Genomic DNA, 20,299 nt, shown 5'->3' on the forward strand with positions numbered 1-20,299 from the left:
GCGCAGGTAGCAATAAATACGTAACTTTCATCGCTGGAATACGTACGATTATTAAATTCCTCGCGACTTTTTCATTTTCATGCGTATTTTATTTAACTGTTGTTGTTGTTCTGTTTTTTTTTCTTTTTTTTTTTTTGGCTCTTTTTCGTTTTTTCGTTTGTTTGTTCATGTTCTTATGTACAATCGAAAGCAGTGGAGTAGCGTAATTTTGTTAAACGTTTTACACAGCAGCGCGTGTGCTTAGTGTGTCACGGATTCTTTGCACGCCGTCTTGTCCTGTCGACAGTCTTCTCTGATCGCGATCGATACATTTATAGTCCTTTTACGTTCCGTACGAATCGCTATACTGAACGATTATTAGTCTCACTTGCGTATAACTATTTCGAAACGAGATAAATTAACATTCGATACTGAACGTTATCGTTTAAATGTTTGAAGAACGTAACGATCAGAAGTAACGAAACTAGAGTTCTCCGTTTGAACGTAAGGGTACAAAGTTTATAAGTTATTTCACGTCGCGACAAATGAAACTATATATGGGAATGAAAAATATGAAGACTGGAACTGTTCGAACATATATAAAAAAAAAATACACTGGGTGTTCCGCTTAAAAAAAATAAATTCGTAGGAATCTTCCCGCTATTGGAACATTCAACGTCAACCTTCGTTTGACCGCCTCTCCCGATCGATTGTCGATCGATTAACCGAACCTATCTGCGATATTCAACTACCTGTTATTGGCGTGTCGTATCTTTGGCGATAGTTCTCTGGGCAGACTCGTCTTTAGTGATAAAATGAACATCGTGTCAGACTTGTTGGGACGTGATCAAGTCGGTTTTACTTGAGTTCTTGAGGATCGATGGTCCAGGAAGCTTCTGAGCGGTGCCGGAAGTGCTCGAGGGCTGCACCATCATTGGCTGACCGTTCACCAGGACTATGGTGTCTCTCACGGAGTCGTATCCACCCGGTGGCCCTGGACCATAATTATTTTATTACATTCTGATTATCTATATTACAAGCTCTACATTCCTCAAACGATTAGTCGATGTTTAATCTTAATCGACGCGATCTTCTAATCTACTTAAACGCTCGATCCATACAAATACGCGTGCGTACCGTTTGCACGCAACATAGTTTCATTAGAAGAAAAAGGAAAAACGCAATTTGCTCACGGCTGTTCGCTCTTACCCTTTACTCGAGCGTAATGCACATACGGTCCACCCCAGCGTGTTATATCTAGATTAATTATCTACCAGCCAAGTTAAATCTGATTAGCACCGAGGCTGATGAGTCGAAAATTGCACGCGCACGAGACCGTGCACCGATCGCGACACACGACCAGCCGGATGATGCCGTACAAGTAGCACGCGACTGGCCGCTTTAATTAAGTGGCTGATTACCTGGCGACGGTGTGTGTGTGAGCGTTCTCGACGGAGTTGACAGATTCCTGTTTGCCGGGCCCCAGTCGGAAGTGGGCTGCAAAAGCATCTTGGCACGCCACCACACGTTCTTCCCCTTGCTCTTCTTCGTTCTCCCTTTCCCTTGCCTCTGGTACGACGGTCTGTTGTCCAGGTCATCGTCGTCGTCGTCGTCGTCGTCGTAAGCGGAACGACGACGACGATCCCTCAATTGATCCTGCAAAGTACCGCTCCACTCGATATCAACACGTCAATCGACTGTCTCTTAACGAAGCTGACTGCGATGCTCGCGAAACGTGGATATCGTCGTCTTTATAATCGATACACCATTAGATCTCTCGTTTCACGAGTCGAAATTACTCGCAAACGAGTGACGATCTTTATATGGAAAGAAGAGAATTCGCCTCGAGGGAAGTAACTGTTCTTTATGTAACAATAATAAGCGGAAGGGAACCGTTCGATAAGTCATAATTAATGCATCCGGCATATCGCTCGCAGTTGCACGACGGAACACTCGAGAATTGAAAGTAGCTCTGCCCGTGCAACCCAGCAACTCTTATAATCGCCGTGCCAATAATCGATACACCAATAATCGACGTCGCATTGTGCTCGCTCGCATTCGGCACGTTCGATTCGAACAGCTCGAATACTTTCAAACGTTCATCGTACCGCTGTAATCGCACCGCGAGCGTGCATCGCGTGTTCGCCAACTCGTTGCCGATAGTTTTGAATAACAGCTTTACTTACGAGGGCGACGCCAACGATGACCAAAACGGGTATCATACCAACGACCCATCCGACGACGTCCGCCCACTTCGGATAAACGTACTCGCCGTATCTCAGGGGCTCGTACTCGACCCAATTGAAGAAGAGGATGAAGAACAGCGTCGCTGGTGTAACCACCTTCCACATCCAGGTCCAGAAGAACCTCCAGGGACGACTGCGCGGCCCGATCATCTGCTGCACGTCGTCGAGAAATCGGTCAGCACCATAGATCCAAGCGACCAGGATACACTCGCCAATGGCGATCAACAGGACCGACCAATTCGCTGCGTACTTATCCATCAGTTGCAACCAGTACATACCAGCCTAGAGACGATTGAAAAGAGTAATAAAAAACGATTGGATTAGCGAAGTTTTTAATATTAACTGTCTGCAAATTTGATAGAAGCTACTCACATTGGTAGTGAATATAATTCCACCGCCGTAGCCGAACACAGCCGCCGCAAGAACAACCCAGAGCTTGTAATTTCTTAACGCTGGGAATGCGTCGAGTATAGCGGTGGTGACGGTCTCCATTAACGCGAATTGCGAATCCAGGCCCAAGGTGAGTAGCATCACGAAGAAGAGCAACGACCAAACCGGTGCGACCGGTAAACGTGCTACCACCTACGTTTTAGTATATATTTCAGAATGAATAACGTTTCACAAAATCCACGAGCGATCACTACTCATTATTTCACTACAATTCGAGCAAGTATCGTTATATTTTCAAGAGAAGATTAGAATCGTCTGCCTCGCTAACCTCAGGGTAGACTATGAACGCCAGTCCAGCACCCTGGTCGACGACGGAGGCCACAGGCACATCCAGTTCGTGAGCCAGAAATCCGATTACCGAGAAGATGACGAAACCAGCGAAGAACGACGTGCCGATATTGCTAACGGCGACGATCAGCGAGTCCTTGTAGCAATTGTTGGTGAACTTGTTGTAGGAGCTGAGGGTGATCAATCCGCCCCAAGCGGGGCTCAGGGCGAAGAATATCTGCACGGCTGCGTCGCCCCACACCTTCGCGGACATCAGCCTTTTCCAATCGGGCGTTAGATAAAATAGTATACCCTCGTTGGCACCAGGAAGTAGAATACCTCGAACGAAAAGAGCGATCTGCGAACAAAAACGTGACGTATCTTTTACGCCCAGTTTCTCTTCGTGATATCGTTCGATTTATGAACGTCGAGGAATAATGTGACATTAAAAATAGTTGGTTCTACGAAATTTAGGACTTGAATGCGTAACCTGGATACTATTTTAAGTGAGGATTCTTTGACAGTGGTCTTCAAAATGTTGCAAACTTTTGAAAGTTCGGGAAAGAGATGAGAATTGTTGTTCAAAGGTACGCTTACCAGGACGACGTACGGGAACAGAGCAGTGAAATAGACAACCTTCCCCGAACTTTGAACACCTTTGCTCAGACAGAGGAAGACGATGATCCAAGCCAGCAGCAGGTTCACTGCCATCGAGGGTCGAATCGAGCCCGTCTCTTCAATTCCGCTACTTATCCCCAACACGTGATTGCTACGAAATATATATTGTTTCGTTCATGCTACGTCTCGATGATCAAATCGAGAGTGGACGTACTTGAAATATTCCTCTGCCGGTGGTTTTCTAATGGCACTGGTGATGTTTTCGATAGTCAGGCCCATGGTGGCCATATGAGTGGAGTTCAAACATTTCCCTTTGAAGTAGCTCATGTTTTGAGACACGCACATCTCGGCAGCTTCTGGCATGAAGCAGTCCTCGGTGCTCCATGGTGGTTCGCACTTGCCCCACGGCAGTTTACCAGCCCCTGCGCGTATCGACAATAATGTGCAATAGACTATATTTACCTGTTAATTGAGAAATTATCCCCTATTTCTTTGATACGCTATTTTTAATTTTGATAATCGCGATGACTAAAACTGCCCGAATTGATCTACAGTGCCGACTAGAACAATTTCGTTCTCGATCGTATACGTATTTAGCAGAGAATACCACGTTTAGGTATCTCCTGCTGTTACGCTACACCTTCCACGCGAATATACATTTCGACCGGCTTTCAACGTTACACAATCGCACACAAAACGCCTCTTGTGTAACCCCATCGTATAACTGAAACAAACTCTTAAATTAAAAATGACCATCCACTATTATAAAGCCCAACCATTCAGTAACTCATCATTAAAACCACCTACACTACCGAACTATCTGCCAACGTCTCTCAACCGTACGTATCCCGCGATGAACAAAAAAGTGAAAAAGAACGAAACAAGTACTGAAATTCACAAGAAACACCGCGAAACCCAGACACTCGCTGGTACTCGAAACGCAGTAACCTACACTCGGCCAGATCAATAATTCACGGTTCCGTGGTACCATCTTTCAACGGTCGCTCGTAAACCATTTGGAACGCGAAGAGCGACAGAGGGTGAAAGGTGGTGTGTCTATAAAAAAAAAAAGAAGGCTAAAAACTCACCGGCCACTGAGGCGAAGATATAATAAAGGGTCCAGGCGATGATCAGATTGTAATAGAGCATCACCACGGAGCTGACCAACACCATTCCATATCCCAAGCCGCGCAGGAGGGGGCAGAAGCGTTTGTAAGCTGCCACTGGGCCAAGGCTCGCGTACTGCCCTGGGGGAGAGAATATCGCGAAGTAGAAAAGAAGAGAGAAAGGGTGAATTGCGGGGATGAAGCGGGAACGGGAGCGAGAGAGCGAGAGGGAAAAAGAAGAGTGGACGAAGAAAATCGATCAATAAGCTATCTGTGCCAGGCCGCCGATGCACCTGCAATTTACACGGAGCATCGAATCGCGGGACAGGGGTCGATATCACGAACGGTTCACCGGGTGAACCTAAAAATAACGTTACGTAAGCCTGGTAACGAGGAACGATCGTTCATTGATCGTTCTATTTTAGTGAATCAACAAACGCAGATAGAGCCGACCTTGAGAAAGCACGACGATAAGAACGGGTGCTTGCATTCTTACGTACAACGCGGGGGATGGCTATTTCCGTGCGATTCGGAGCGTCACGACTTTTGTTCCGGCGAAGGCGTAGCAACGGAGTTATCGCGTTCCTCGCATCGATTACGCAGCTCCGCCGCCGATATTGCTCGCGATTATATCGCCGCCATTTAATTTTAAAACAACTTGCCGTGCGGGAAACTGATCGAAAGTTACCAGAGAAGGGGGAGACGCGATGGATGTGTTCAATGACGTACATTCGTGAATAAATACTGTATAAAGATTTCCGCGAATCGTTGAAATATTATTTGCACTCGAGTCGGATATCTCTGCAGCTGTGGCATTAAAGGGGTGAAACGCGTAGAGTCATGCGTCGTTTAATTAAGGGAATACGTTCTGAGAAACGGGTCGTTTGATGATCTCGTTAGTATGCGAGCTTCGCGGAGATTACTTACACACGAACCTACTTGCACCAGAGTTCTGCGAGCTTGCGGGTAGTTCCGTCAATGCTGAGAGAAATTTTAAGGGATGATTCGGGAGATTAGTAAAACAGCGTTCGGTGATCTGTCGCTGAAAGTGTCGACTTTGAAAATCGATCGCGTAGATTAGAAAAAAATATACAAGTTTGCACGATACGTAACGAAATCCCATGCAGTTGCACGCGAACATTCGCGTGGGCACTGACTCGATGACCTCCAGCAATTAGTGCGAGCGTACGCGAGAACTTTCAATGTCTCGGTTCCTCTGAAACTAGGCCTCGAACGCGATTTTATCGTTCCTGAGTTTCATCTTGTTTTCTCTTCCACGATCTCCCCTTGGAATCTCTTTCGAGCCTCGTCGAGCGTTCCCTACAAACGACTGGTCACCGTGTTACACGCGATCCATCTTCGATCGGAACGTCGCCGTGTGATGTACGACCGTATCAAAGTTTCTATTTGATTTGCACTTTTCCTATTTCACTTTCCCGATAGAAGGAAGCCGTTGGCTGCCTCCTCGGAAAGTTTCAACGCTGGTCCCGACGATATTCGTTTAATCGATAGTCGGTCAGAGCGTGTAGCCCCGAGCGTTCTGGGCGCTCGAAGCTCACGGTTGGTTCGTAACAATCCCGAATCGCTGGATTACGCGGGGCAAACAACTCGAAATTAAGTTACTCGAGCTTTTCGCGGGACTGGAATGATCGTTCCTCCGCTTTATTAGACACCTTACAATGAGATCACCCTGCTCTTTCACGCTGCCTAACTCCTTGCAATTCTTATTCTTCCTCGAACTTAAAGAATGCGACGAAGGAGCTAAGACTCTTTCGTTATCGCTGATGTTCAATGCATAATTTCTAATATTACGCTGTCTAATTAAATGTATAGATGCACGAGATGATAATGTATATCAATGTACAATGTCGAGAATGTAAAATATGGTGCTGGATCGTCAATTAAATCGGCTCTTACCTAAGGAGAGCTCCATGAACATGAGCGGCAGCCCGGCGATAATCAGCATGACGGTGAACGGTATCAGAAACGCTCCGCCTCCGTTCGAGTAGCAGAGATACGGGAACCGCCAGACATTGCCAAGTCCGACGCTGTAGCCCAGAAGAGACAGGAGGAAGTCGAATTTCCCGGACCATGTGCCGCGTTCCGGGTGTTCGTCCTCGCCGGCCTGCAGCGGCGCTTGGCTGTTCGCCACCGAGTACTTGTCTTCGTTCTGCTGCAGAAATGCGGCACGGGACCATTTCATTTCGCTCGAATTCGTTTTACTGCTCCATGGAAACAGTTCGTTGCGGTACATTGCGCGGAAAGTTCGATACTCTGTTCACCGAAGGGTACGTATCGAGTATTGTAAATGTCTGCGAGACTGCATTACCGGGCCAGCGGTTCTCCAACGTCAACGGTTATTCTTAGGAAACCATTTCATGTAAATAAATATACTTTGCCGGCTCTATACCAAACAGTTTCCATGGTGCTCAGCTTGTTAATGGACTCGCGTATTATGGCACGTATCAAGAGAATAAAATCTAGAACAGGAATACATCTAATTCGCGTTTTATTTTCTAGATCGTGAAGAATTGAAGGAAATAACGAGGCGTGACACACCAGCAACGTAAATGCTTAACTTCGTTCACGGCGGAAGAGAAATTGTAACATCGTTAAGCATCGAATTAGGTCAGACCGTTGGACGCCGCGCGTTCCACGCATTTTCCTTTAACTCGGGCTAACTTCGAAAATATTGCTTCGAACTTTCTTCCAGAAATTTTAATTGCGTTCCATAAATCAACTTCCCTCCTCGCGCTGTAATTAGGAGAATTTCAATGGAACGATCGTCCGCTGAGAGCCGCTGCGCTCTGCCATGGGGGTTGGAACGGAGGGTGGTTACAAATTTCAGCTGTTTTCCTTTAAAATCGGTGGTTCCCCTCCCGACGATCGCTCGACGGTGTTACGTAAACGAAATAAATTGCAGAGTCCGCGGAGAAACTCCGCGGGAACGGAGAATGGTAATGACCATTGGGAAATCAGCGCAAACAAATTGCATCGACGTTTCGATTTGTCATGCGCCGTCTAATTTCCTCGACGTCGCGAACGTTGAACACCTATCGCACCGAGAGACACACGAACGTGTCGAGTGCAACGTGAACTCGTCGATTTACGTTCTGCACAGCGTGATACGCGTGCAATGCGTGAAAGCGTCTACCACCTTGAACAGTATCGATTCCTCTGGCTTCCAACCGTTAAACGAGAACGCGAACACTTTTTTTTCTTCATCTGTATCGCCCGTAGATTTCAGAAAAATCCTTGGGTATCGATGAATTTCGTTGCAAGCTGAGTAGAGTTTGATATTATCGTTGACTTTCAAACATCGAGACTACACGATGGTGCTTGAATTTAATTTCACGTAAAAAATGACACGGTTCTTCGAGGTGACTCGCGTTCAGAGGAGATCGCAATAAATGCTCCGTGAGATATCTTGAAATTGTCAGCAGATCGCAATAAAATTCACGACGCCAATATTACAGCCGTGCGGTATTGAAAACGACTCGAAATTTTCCCCGTGTCTGCGTTTACGAACAAATTCTCGATATCTCGATATCAGCCGCGCGTATTTCTCTTCCGGTTCTTCTTTACGTATCACGCCGACGATGGAAGAAGAGTTTATTCGTCGTTTAAAGGGACATCGAAAGCAATCAAAAGCCATTGTCTCTAGGTATCACTAATGCGTCAATTAGCAGTGTGTACGCTTTTAATTATTTGAAATTGCATACCTTGCCTTTAAATTCCATTTAACAGGATCTCTTCAACAATCTCTCTTTCCTACGTCTCTGTGCACATCATTTAATGAATTAGTAACACTTTTCTTGCAACTCGTTCGCTTTTAAACTATGTTTAGACATATATTTTACAATGTAAAAAAATTCAATAAGTATCCTAGACGCCACTTCGTGAAATAATAATGCAATTATTTTAATCCCATAAAAATTTTGACGCTATGTTTTGCACTAGTCTAGTACTTCTCACAAGTGTTCACTTTTGTCGGTATTTTCCTACTGTCTTTACTGCCCTTTCTGATTGCTCGATCTAGTCTTCACTAATTAACACTCGGTTATCAAGGATTTCGCGTTTGCACTTATCTGTGTTGCTAATTGCGTTTAAATGGTCGCAGAAGTATCGTTCTCGAACAGTTTTCTCTCCAATGAGGTCTTTTCCACTTGTTCTATACACGTATAATTTTCAGTAGTACATTTTCTTTTTTGCACGAGCTCACCACTGCCAGCTTTAAGTAACGTCGAATCGGTATCCCTGAGAACTTATTAAAACCTTCGACAACTTCAACCCACCACTACCGTTGACACGCTCTACTTAACTCCACTCGCAACCCTTATTCCGACCGGACCCACATACGTCGAGATTCGTGTTACAATGGTAAACGTAAGACAGGAGAAATTTATCGAAACGAAATTTCTGCGCACAATAAATCGTCGCGAACCGCTTTTACTGGACAGACAGACGATATTACGCGATTCACTGCAAATGAATAATGCAATTGATTAAACAGAATGGTAATTCGCGCTGACAATTTTCCTTTAATTTCGTTTAGTCGACCAAAGTGAAACGTATCCTTCGCTTCTCTTTTAAATGGGATCGTGATTCTGTCGCGTCGTCTCGTTAATTAATCCTCCTTACGTGAACGGCGTTGCGAAAAAGGGGTAACGATCGATCCACGGGGAAGTACGCATCGAGAATGTTTTTGAGAGCTTCCACGAGTCATTCAGCCAGCGTTCGTTTTGCCGGAAACCGCGAAATTGATGTTGGCGTTTACGGTCGTGACGGTTCCGCAATGTTTCGCGAGTTCTCGCGGCGGTGGTTAGTTTAAACGTTCGCCTTGAGGCTCGAGAACATTTGGTTTTCACGGATCGATTAAAGCCCGAGGAGCCCGTTCAAGGAAATTTCATTTTCGAGATGGATTCTAGCTGTCCGTGCGGCGCTCGTCATCGATTTCCCCTCGAGCACACACCTCCCTCTCTCGCCCTCTCTCTGCCTCTCTATCTCTCTTTCTCGCTGGAGAATATCAGTCCTATATTCCAGCGTATTCGAATGAAAACCGAAAATCCGAGTCTTCGTCTACAAAATGTCAAGCATCGAGGGCTCGATGTCGCGACCAAATACTTGGAGCTTTTCGCTTCGCTGAATCAGATCCCGAGGATTTCTCTGAACATTCTCTTTATTGGAGGATATCCTACTGTGAAACTACATACACCTATACGGTTCCAGAATATTTCGCGGAGTAGGAAGTTCAAAGTAGGTTATGGGTTGTTCTCTCTTTTTCGAGCTAAGTGTCTGTTGATAATAATTAATGTGGTTCGAGGTTTTTCTGTGCTACAGAAAACGACTCAATAGAGGCAACTACTTTTCCGGAACAAGAGGATGATTTAGAGGACCTAATTTGTTTCAAGTAAAACGAAACGCGCGAATTCACGAAACGAGGCGAACGGAGGAGGCGATTCAACGACAAACTATTATACAAGGTGTCTGTAAAACGGTACGATTCTAAAGGGGACGCAGAGAAGAGCTGGGGAACAATGGTGTCCGCGGGGTTGTGCAAGTGTTACGCGGATCGAGGGGTTGGCACGAGGAGCGACTAGCACCCCTCTGAACGAGCGCTCGGGCGAAAAAGCTTCGCGCTCTCCTAGTGTGCGCGCGCAATTTCCATAATTCGAGTTTAAATCGGGAAGAGTCCCGACAATTGTATTCTTCAAGCAGCTTTGAGCCGTACCTTTTTTTTCTCCCCTTTATCTCGAGTACTTGAACGTCGCTTAACCTTCGCTCGAGAACACTTGCTAGTTCTTGGTCGAAATTTCTTTTTTTTTTTTTTTAGCGATTTCAAATGTCTTAATTTGAAAAAAAAGGAAATAAATATTGCGAGAGATTCACTTACGTCCCAGCAGTCCAGATAGGAACGAATCCTTGGTGGGGACTCCTCCATTCTCCAAACTGGCACCGAACGCGTCTACGAAATCAGACGAGTCTTCTCCTCTTCATGCTCTGCGAACGTCTGACAACTCGTGCTGGCACATCTGTTCTTGATCCACTGGTGTCCATTGTTAATGTATAGCTCCGCTCGAGCTGATTGCTTCGCTGATTTCCGTGTCCTCGAACTTCCTCTGCGGATCTCTCTTCTCGACGTTCATTCTCCTGGAAACAACATCAAAGCGAACACTGAACACCTATATATCTAGAAAATTGTCATTTCGAAACTCTTCATTATTACCAATTACTGTTTAAATCAACGTCTACAATTATTTCTATCATGCCTTCGCGTGAATCGAATCGAGGAGATTCTACGAAACAGAACGATCGGTCGGGACGGAAAATCATCGGCGCGGTTGACTCGCGGACTGGTTACGTCGCTAAACAATAATTAGTCAGGTCCTAATTGCTGTTATCAAGTTCACACCAGATACATCGTCACGCAATAACGTAGTTACTCCTTCCAACACTTTGTAGCTGACAGCCTGGGTCACGCTGTATTTCTACCCCGCCCATTATTTCCATCATTCCCTTTTCTCGCCCGTTAATCGTGGAACTCGACTAACGATAGTTTCGATCCACCGGAAATACCCCCCTGCACAGCGATAAATAACATCGCCGCGGAATTAACATCGTTCGATAGCCGTTTACAAGCATGTCTGAGAAAATACGATCGCGCGGCGTAATAGGGACGGCATTTTGCTGAATGGCGCAATTATTATACACCCCGACCATCGACAGACTTCCGTCTGAACGACGGAGGAAGCACTCACTTTATGGAAACGCGATTACGAAACGCTGTTGAATATAATAGGATGGTTAATATTCCATCGAATATCGTAATTGTATGGCAATTGATGTAATAATTTCAGGATTGGACGTTCGAATGACACGGCTCTGCAGTAATATGATTGGTGCTTCTTCCAAGTTAAACTTTCAGCGAATGTATTAATACTATATTAAAGACGTGCCGCTCTCATATTCTAAATGTTCGATCCACTTTCTCATAATATATAAAAAAAAAATTTCTACTAAAAACAACGCTGATTTCCTTAATCATTAAACGTCCGAGTAGATCCTGAGGCGACTACGGAGAAGTAGTCACGTCTCAAAGGATTAGAGCGACTTGGAACGTTCCACTCGTGAGTCCATCTGCAAAGATCGCTCGATGGCGTAGAGCACCCCGAAGAAGGGTGAAAATCGTGACGCGGATCGCTTCCACGAGATCGATGTGGAGCAACGTTGTCATCAGAGAGGAAAAGAACGTCGCAATTAGGATTAAACGGCGGTACGGATAAACATCTCATCGAGTACGCGATCTTGAGACGTGCGACGAGGGGTCTCGATAAATCGAACACTATAAGTGGATGTTAACAAGCCAATCAATCATGATCGCAATCCCTGTCTATGATCACACGGTTAACGTTAATCGTCAGCTGTTGACCTTGTCCGTGGCAGACTTTCATCTTTAACCTTTCCATTGGCGGAGGGGTGCGACCCGAGTGCGCCCTCGCTGCGCGAAATTTCGTTCCTCTTTTCATTTCTCGTCGCTCGTCAAGGTAATAAGTAACGATCTTTAGAATCGTTTGGTACATCGTGATATACTAAAAGTATTATAAAGTAAAAATATTTTATACGCGTACGTGGTTCTAGCAAAGAAAAATGGATACAGATTTGAATGGTAGGATTGTTTGAAATGGAGTGTGGTAGAGTATAAATATGTTTCTAGCAATTAGCGGTTCTATATTCGTACGAACGCTTGTAGATTTAGGTAAAAATCCTTGCACCCTCTCTTGTTCAGCCAGTGGGATAAAACGCAACTCGAGCGCGTTTAATGCACGACGTCACTATAGTCACGCTTAAATGTCACCCGGCTAACTACGGTGGCTAGTCTTTGTACATGTACCCTGGCTTACGGTCTTACGTAAACCCGAACTCGATAGTGCATTGTGCCCTCACGAAATCTGTGTCAGTGGAACCTATTACAAGCTGACACGCGAACATTCCATAATCGCATACCACGATCAACAGAGCTGACGAATCAATCATAAAACGTATCTGACGACGATCACACGATCGAACTTGAATTAATTTGAGAAAACAATTTTTTTAAAATACTCTAACGTCCCAAATAAGCAAAATGTCGAGAAGATAACAAATTCATTCGGAAAATTGAACATTAAATCCATTTCGAGCCCGGACATGCACGAACCGAGCGAAAAAATTCTAAAGAAAGAGCCCGTAACTCCTCCACCGACGATCAACCCTAAGTTCGAGCCCCAAAATAAGCAGAAAACGACTGACAGCACGAATACCACGAAATTCGAGGAGAAAAATTGCTATACACTAAATCGAAACAAGCACGGATCAATCAGCGAGATTACCCACGGTTTACAGGAACGGACGATATTCCTGGCAGTAATTCCGTTCGTGTCGAGGGTCGATCCGTTACGTAACCGCGGTACGAATGTCGTTCACCGAGTGGCGTGAACGGTTCAGTCCCGGACGAGGATCAACCCCTGATACTTGGACGCGCTCGATCGCACGCACCTGATTATGCTCTGTGACGCAGTCCGTTTGGTGCACGTCGTCCACGGGAGATCCGCTTGGCCGGTGGTCGATCAGCTGTCGCGTCTGGCAGCGGTGACCGCGCTGCCATTGGAGAACTCTGGGAACCGCCTAGCCAAGGTCAGAGACACGCACTGTCACTGGTTCTCAAGGTCACAGGCTGGGAACCGTACCGCCGCGTAAGTCCACACGGCACACAAATCCGACGAGCACCACACTTGCCCTCGCGGCGAAACCTCTCCCCTAACGAGGGGTGAAACGGCTAGCCCCGGTTCGTTCCCTACTCGTTCCCTGTCTCGGCGGCAATAGTCGCGCGTTCCATCGTCTGTCGACAGGAATCGGTTCGAACCGATTGCCGTGCGTGATACGCGGCGTCGAACACGGGAATCGAGGATAAGCAAGAAGAGGAACGGAGTGGCAGAGACAGACGCGACTACGCGAGACTAAACGCGGCGAAACGAGACAAGACGAGACGAGGCGGACGGACGGACAGACAGTGGATACGGTCCGTGCCCGGGCAGCCAGCCAGCCAGCCTGCCTGCCTGCTTATGGGAGAGCTTTTCTACTTGCAGCACCCCCAGTCGCCAGTCGACCCTGTCGAGCCTCAAACTCGACGGATCGATCGATATTACTGCTCCTGCGAGCTGCGTCCTACCCTAAACCTTGCACTCTCTCCTCGGCCACTTCACCACCTACTCTCTCTCCACCACCGGCTACCCACCTTCCCTACCTACCTATCGTTTACAGCGAAACACTTTAACTTTCGAAATACTACTCGACCTTGCGCCGCCGCTCTTTCTTCCTCCGCTTTTTCTTCTTTCCTTCTTTTTCATCTCCTCGCCATTGCTACTTTCCTGCCGTTGTTCCCACTTTTTCGTTCCTAGTGAACGACGCGAGACGGGGACAGCTCGGTCCCGGCTCGTCGGTTCGCGTGCACCCGCACGGTCATAGTCTTGCTGGCTTGATGACGCAATTAGCGCTGTTTGCTCTTTTGATTCGAGACGAGGGGGCTCGTGTCTTTCTCGCCCCTTCGCGAGAGCCTCGCGGTTGATGCGCCGAGTTACCTCGTTGCTCCTCGCCTCTGTCTTTTTTTTCTCTCCGTTTTTACCCTTCCTTTCTTTGGACTCGCGAGAGCAGTTTTTCGCTCGCACTTGGTAAGTCTCGTTCGGTGTTTACCTTTCGATTAACATTCCCGGGATGAAGACTTTCGAGTGGAAGTTCGACGGGATTAAGAGGGAAATCGGGGAACAAGAAAATTAGATTCGAAGCGTTGTTTGGCAAACGCGGGACTTGGAAAGTCCATCGAGTACGCGTGCACCAGCGGTAAAGGTCCATAAGGCAAACCGACGCGGGTCGAAATCCTATGTGACTGCGCGAGTGCAGCCGCGTACCCACTGGCTTATGGCCTTTCAACGTTGATGCACGAAAACGACGCCTTCGATGCAATTTCGTCGCCTCTCATCCTTCGCCTCGCATCCCCGGAGCTAACCATCGAGAATTTATAAAAATTCCCATTTTCGCCACACGCTCTGTCAAACTTACTCGGCGGTCTCATTACCATAAAAGAAGTTTAAGCTCCGCCGTTTTCCCCGTCGCGTGGGCAAGAAACCGCTGAAATAAAGAACAAGAGTTATTGCTTATTTCATCGCTTCTTACGTCACCCATCATACACACGCGAGCATTTTTCACGTCCTCCCACCTCGTTCTGTTTCTCGCGCTTCGTTTCAATAATTTATACCCGCGTCTAGCGACTTATCTATTTGTTCATCGATCACGTTACCTTCCTCTCCCACATTTACACGCGCACCCTCGCCTCTTTCGTCTCTTTCTCTCAGATTTTTCCCTCCTTCTAGCGATACCACGCTTAATGAGCGTATCAGCGTCATTGTGACGCAGGGATGGCAATCTTTTACTCCACGAGGGGGCTAAGAGAGCGCAACGTTCCACGCGAATCAACGCAATCGACGTTGATACGAATCAAACGAGTTACGAGGGCTTATCACGACGTACGTATCGTTCGAACGTCCCGCGAAAGCGGGACGACAGTGAGAAAGCTGGGGAATTATGTATCGGCTGGCTGGATAAACGTTCCACCAGCGAAAATAAACTTCGCAGTCGCGGCTCGTACGCTCTGTTATCGCGGATGTCGCTTCCCGCGTATAAAATATGGTAGGACGTTACTTTTTTAATTGCACGCCAGCGGAAAGGAGTATTTCAATCGCGAAGGAGGTTAAACGGCGCATTCGGAACGATGTGCTCGGTAATAACGAACGGTGTATGAATCGCGATACCCGATAACAGCCGCCGACGACGCGGCAAGATTAAACTTTCGATCCGGCATGACAGACTCCCCGTTGCCCGATTAAAACGATCGATTCGCGCTTTGTATGGAAAATTATTCCGCGCACTGTCGAATTACCCAAAAGTAATTTACATGGCCTAGATAGCAGTCGCTGTTACCCGGCGGACGTGAATGGTAACAGTCACGCAAGTTGTTAAATTGGGGGATGAGCCGGACGGGCGAGAGTCCAGGTTCTTGCATTGTGCTGGGATCGCATTGTTTCGCCCCGATGTCGTCCAACGTCATATCTCAAGTCTCTGTTCTTCCATTCCACCCTGTTACGATGAAAGATACCGTTTCGCAATATCTGAACGTCTAACAATCGTATCGAGTGGAAGTGACAGGGTCCTGAACTTCGTCGGGGATGAAAAGAGACACCCTTTGTCGCGTCTGTCAGCTGTTGATTAAGAATTCGTAGCGTGACTCGATTTTTTCCTCGCTCTTGGCTCGATCATAATTCTTGGCTCCACAACCGTGTCATTCCGACGTCACTGTGACTACATCAGTGTGTCATTTCACCCCTGCGCGAACTGACTGAAATGCTGGCGAAACGTCGGGATGTAATTCCTAGTTGGACACAGCTTACACTCTGAACCCTCGAATGGTAATAACGGTGTTAACTCAGCCTGTGAAAGCCGGGAACTCGATTTACATATCGCTCAACATTATTCTGATGCAAGAATCGTGCAAAAATTGGTGAACGTCTAAAATAAGTCTTGCTGTAAGATCAGCGAAGAATAGCTCGAGTAAGAAGCCAAACATTGTTCTTGCAACAGCTTCACGGATGAAGTTGCAAAGTGACACGATCAGTCGGTTCTAGATTGATGTAGAAACTGAATAAATTTCTGCGGGAATTTACTTCGACCACGTTACGTTGTAATTTAATAGACATCTTCTTTTGCAATTTCATTACACGTGACTGGTCATGTGTAAAAATCGCTGTTGCTACCTACGCGCGTTATGCTTGATATAGAACGTTTAAAAAATAAACAGAGATGTAGAAGGGACACTGATAGACAATCTGTAAGCGTAACTTATATAAGATGTATAAAAATTCGCACACGTTGTTTGTGCTTGCTTTTTAAGGAACGAAATATCCACTGTAGCGATGCACGCTAAACACATGGTACACGTATAATGAAATTTCTGTGACACGAATCAAAATGGATACGCCAGGATAACTGTTATCGTAGGTGGTATGGCAAGAATTTACTGTCCACCTACCATAGATTCGATGACGGAAACATTTGCGTCATTGTATCGACGGTATCGCGACGCTTGGCCATCGTCTACTATCACCCTGCAATTTTCCACAGCTGAAATTCGAGGTGACGCATTAAGGGTATCTAATTAAAATGTTACTTTCGAACGTGCATACAAGCTGGAAGAAAATGATTTCTCACGAGTATCACCGCGTCATTTTACACCTTGAACCGTTGAAGGATTGTAAAACGAGTTGCCACAAAATTATCCTCCCTCGAGAACACCAAGGCGACTTTTTTTACCGTATAACGTTCCACCATTTGTGAAGACGAAAAGTACAAACCGATAGATACTGGAAGAGTCTCAGATTATTGTTCAACGATCTTATTATCAGACGTTCTCATATCGAGTTCCCTTTAAAGTTGCCTTCTCGAGAAGCCTCACCTGCGAATCACGACAAGATTTAGGTACGAAGCTCGATCTAGGTAATAGGTACATCAATCAACGTAACGTTCTCACGAGCGTGGAGATCGAGAACAGATTCGAGAAGGTCGAATCAGCCCTTTCATGCAGATTGGAAGACCGCTCCCTTTTCTTCACGGTTCCTATTAAAGCTTAAAGAGGATGTTGAGACTAGAGGAGATGGTTATGGATTACACCACGTTTGTTTGCGTTGAAATGGGATTCTGATAAGATCCTACGAGATTGCCGACTTTATTTTCAATCAGATTCAATCATACGCATGTGAATTTTGTGCCGGATCCTTTTGTTCGAATTACAAAAATTTAAATATTTAGGAATATGTATAAAAATATATTTACAGCATCCGTGATATCATCAAGGATTCAAAAGTGTGGTGACATCGAAAAGGATCCGCGCGTCTGATCACGACGCGATATGAAACTGGATGATGTCGCCATAATCGGTAGTATCACTTTAATTTTCCTTGACTCGCGGCTTCTGCGTTTCACTTTGACCTGGGACCGTGAAAGAAAGTCCCGTTTCACCACGCGAACGGTGTCCTCGATGAGCCGCCGTAATAATTAATACGACGGACTCGTTAATTAAGCGCCGTTGGTAATTCCACTCCGGCCACCGATGAAAACAGTGGTAATCGAGCTGCTCAGCCGTGAAAACTGAATTGTGTTTACGCGGCCGGAGGCCGTGATACGCAGAAATGCTTCGACCTACCAGTGGCCAAGCCAAAAACTCGTTAATAGAACAATCGACGCGGTCACCGATGTCGTAATCGAGTTCGATCCTATACGAAAACTGAGCGACCAGTAGAACGTGATCCATAACTAAATTTTAGTTGATGCTAGGACGACGCACGCTGTACTAATTAATCTCGACGATTAAAAAATCCTCGAACACCCCGTCGAACCATCTGCGCGAGCGTTCACCGGCAAAAACGTGAAGGGCGTCACGGAAAGTGTCGAGGACGAGCGAGCGATAGTCGTCCTCTCAGAAAGAAGCTGTCGCACAAGAAACACGAGGGTGAAGAAAGGGATGGAACCTACTCGAATAAACGGAAACATTGATAACAACGAGAACGATGAAAAAAAAGAGCGCGAAGCATCGCAGAAAAGGTGGCGGAATAATGGGACGAGAAGGAAAATGGAGCGAGGAAGAGGAGAAGGCGGAAAAGGAACGGAGGAACAGAGAAGCAGAGGAGCGTAGAAGGGGCGAGGGGCGGCAAACGAATGGCAAAGTTGGCCTTGATTGAAACTCGGCCGCATCCAAGCGGAAACTTCATCCCCTATCAAGCGACCCCTGGTCCCTGTAAATCCGTGTACCTTTCTGCTCCGCGATCTCTATCGAGCTCGCCAACCTAGTCCCCAGCCTTTCGACTGTGCAAGAAAAAAAAAAAAAAAAAAAAATAGAAGAGGAAGCCCCTGTTTACTTCGTCCTGGTCCTGGCGGTCTTTACTTCGTTCGCAATAACTGCGACGATTGTCTCGCGGGGCCGCGTCCGTTTCGAAGTGGGGTCGATGCTGGAGCGGTCTTCTCACGGTTAGATTAGATTGCGCCAACCCGGATCGATAAGTCGCATATTTTCTTCTGTGCCAGCGCGTCTTTAAACCGGGATAGTGAATAGACGTCCGCGAGGATTTAATGATTTCCTCTCGCGATTCCACAGCGTCTGCTGCGCCTATTATTCAGCTCAACTTTCGAATGTCCGGTATCTGACGGGCGTCATCGATGCTCGACGAGCCGGATGGAAAATCGTCGAATTAAAAGGAAAAGATTACCCGGGTTCGTCTCGCGAATACGCCACGTCCGGACGCGTCGACGGGCAATTGACGTTCTTCCCGTCGTGGTCGTTTCAATGGACATCACGGTTCGACGTTTCGCACTTTAATTGGTTCGACGTGCAGTTGATTATCGAAATTTCGCGGACGTTTAACATGTATCGTGAAACGAATAACATCGACGAGGAAAAAGTAGACGTTGCTGGAACGAAAATGTTTTCCTCGTCCGTGTTACTTTGCACGTCCCTGTGCACTTTGAGGGAAACGTCTCGAACCTTTGACGTATTTCGAGGACAGACACGGATATGTACGTGTCGTCGAAAAATCTCGAGTAGTTGGCTTCGCACCAAATTACTGATGACACCTTACTTGCACAAGTACCGATTTCTGTCTAATCAGCGACTCTCGATCGTGCAGCTAAATGGTACGAGCTAGCCTGCTTCGAGAGCGATCTCGAGGACCTCGAATTACACTGTCGACTTGAAAACTTGGCAATTCATCGGTTGGAGCAATTGCAAGCGATTGTTATATTACTTTTACCGTGTTCGGTTATTATTTGTTTACGAATCTGAAGTAATATATATATTAAAGAGATTCCAGAAATGAAAAATTGAGTTCAGAGCCAGCTGAAATAAATTGTTGAAAACAGCAAGATAACAGAGGCGTGGGAGTGTACAGCAAGGGGACTGGAAACTCGCGTACAGTAAATAAAAATTATTACTGGCTGGAAAAAGTCCAAGTTTTTCTGCTGTCAGAATTCTGAACAAAGTACGCCACATCCTGTTGATACGAATGTGAATTATAATCGAAGGCTTCAACAAAAAATGTGTCTCGAAAAATGTCGAGAATTCTAAATTCTAAAGTGCATTTTTAATACAACTGAAGTGATACCTCAAAGCACACCATCGGGAAAAAAGGATCGAATCAAACAAAGAATCCTTCGGAGATCAAAGTCTTTTTATCATACTTAGAGTTCGATTATGTTTGTAACCATTTAAATAACAATTTAAGGAGGAGAATTAAAAGGAAACAGACATGAAAGCAGTGGTTCTAGGAAAACCACTTTCCAAAATAAACTGTTTCCCGAGAAAAAAATTATTCTTATATCGTTTCCAAGTAACATATACAAGCGGGGATGTATAGTTACAACCACGCACTCATTAACCAAAATTGCTTACCTTTTCCCTTCGTTCTGCAAGTCGTGCAGTTACGTTCTCAGAAGTTAACCGAACCGAACGGTACGGTTCTGCAGAAAGCCGCGGTCGTAGGGTTTAACCTTGCAATT

The 20,299-nt window shown here is 46.1% G+C and overlaps 2 protein-coding genes across 5 annotated transcripts in view; one reads left to right on the forward strand and one right to left on the reverse strand.

Moving 5' to 3' along the window:
- Positions 1 to 20,299, forward strand: part of LOC143422291 (hymenoptaecin) — an 82,969-nt gene that overhangs the window by 34,685 nt on the left and 27,985 nt on the right. The gene's annotated exons all lie outside the window — the stretch shown is intronic.
- Positions 526 to 14,010, reverse strand: LOC143422265 (sodium- and chloride-dependent glycine transporter 1). 4 transcript variants are annotated; one of them, XM_076892777.1, is made up of 12 exons: positions 13,202 to 14,010; positions 10,560 to 10,816; positions 8,389 to 8,445; positions 6,584 to 6,836; positions 4,649 to 4,807; positions 3,775 to 3,982; positions 3,540 to 3,711; positions 2,944 to 3,300; positions 2,598 to 2,807; positions 2,166 to 2,507; positions 1,401 to 1,635; positions 526 to 973 (listed from the first exon to the last, which is right to left on the reverse strand). In XM_076892777.1, exons 3-12 carry the CDS (start codon positions 8,404 to 8,406, stop codon positions 807 to 809), a joined length of 2,121 nt encoding a protein of 706 aa, XP_076748892.1. In that variant the 5' UTR covers positions 8,407 to 8,445; positions 10,560 to 10,816; positions 13,202 to 14,010; the 3' UTR covers positions 526 to 806. The 4 variants fall into 4 exon arrangements, with proteins under 4 accessions (XP_076748892.1, XP_076748891.1, XP_076748890.1 ...); XM_076892776.1 differs by having other exon boundaries at positions 6,584 to 6,839; XM_076892775.1 differs by lacking the exon at positions 8,389 to 8,445.

Source organism: Xylocopa sonorina, chromosome 3, assembly GCF_050948175.1.
Source record: "Xylocopa sonorina isolate GNS202 chromosome 3, iyXylSono1_principal, whole genome shotgun sequence".
Taxonomy (NCBI): Eukaryota; Metazoa; Arthropoda; class Insecta; order Hymenoptera; family Apidae; genus Xylocopa; species Xylocopa sonorina.

Excerpts from the sequence above, each read along its gene's own strand:
- LOC143422265 (XM_076892774.1), bottom strand. The coding sequence starts at position 10,607 with ATGGAGGAGTCCCCACCAAGGATTCGTTCCTATCTGGACTGCTGGGAC. Across the intron at positions 6,840-10,559 it reads CCTATCTGGACTGCTGGGAC|CAGAACGAAGACAAGTACTC; the intron begins GTAAGTGAATCT and ends GCATTTCTGCAG. Across the intron at positions 2,508-2,597 it reads GAATTATATTCACTACCAAT|GCTGGTATGTACTGGTTGCA; the intron begins GTGAGTAGCTTC and ends AATCGTCTCTAG.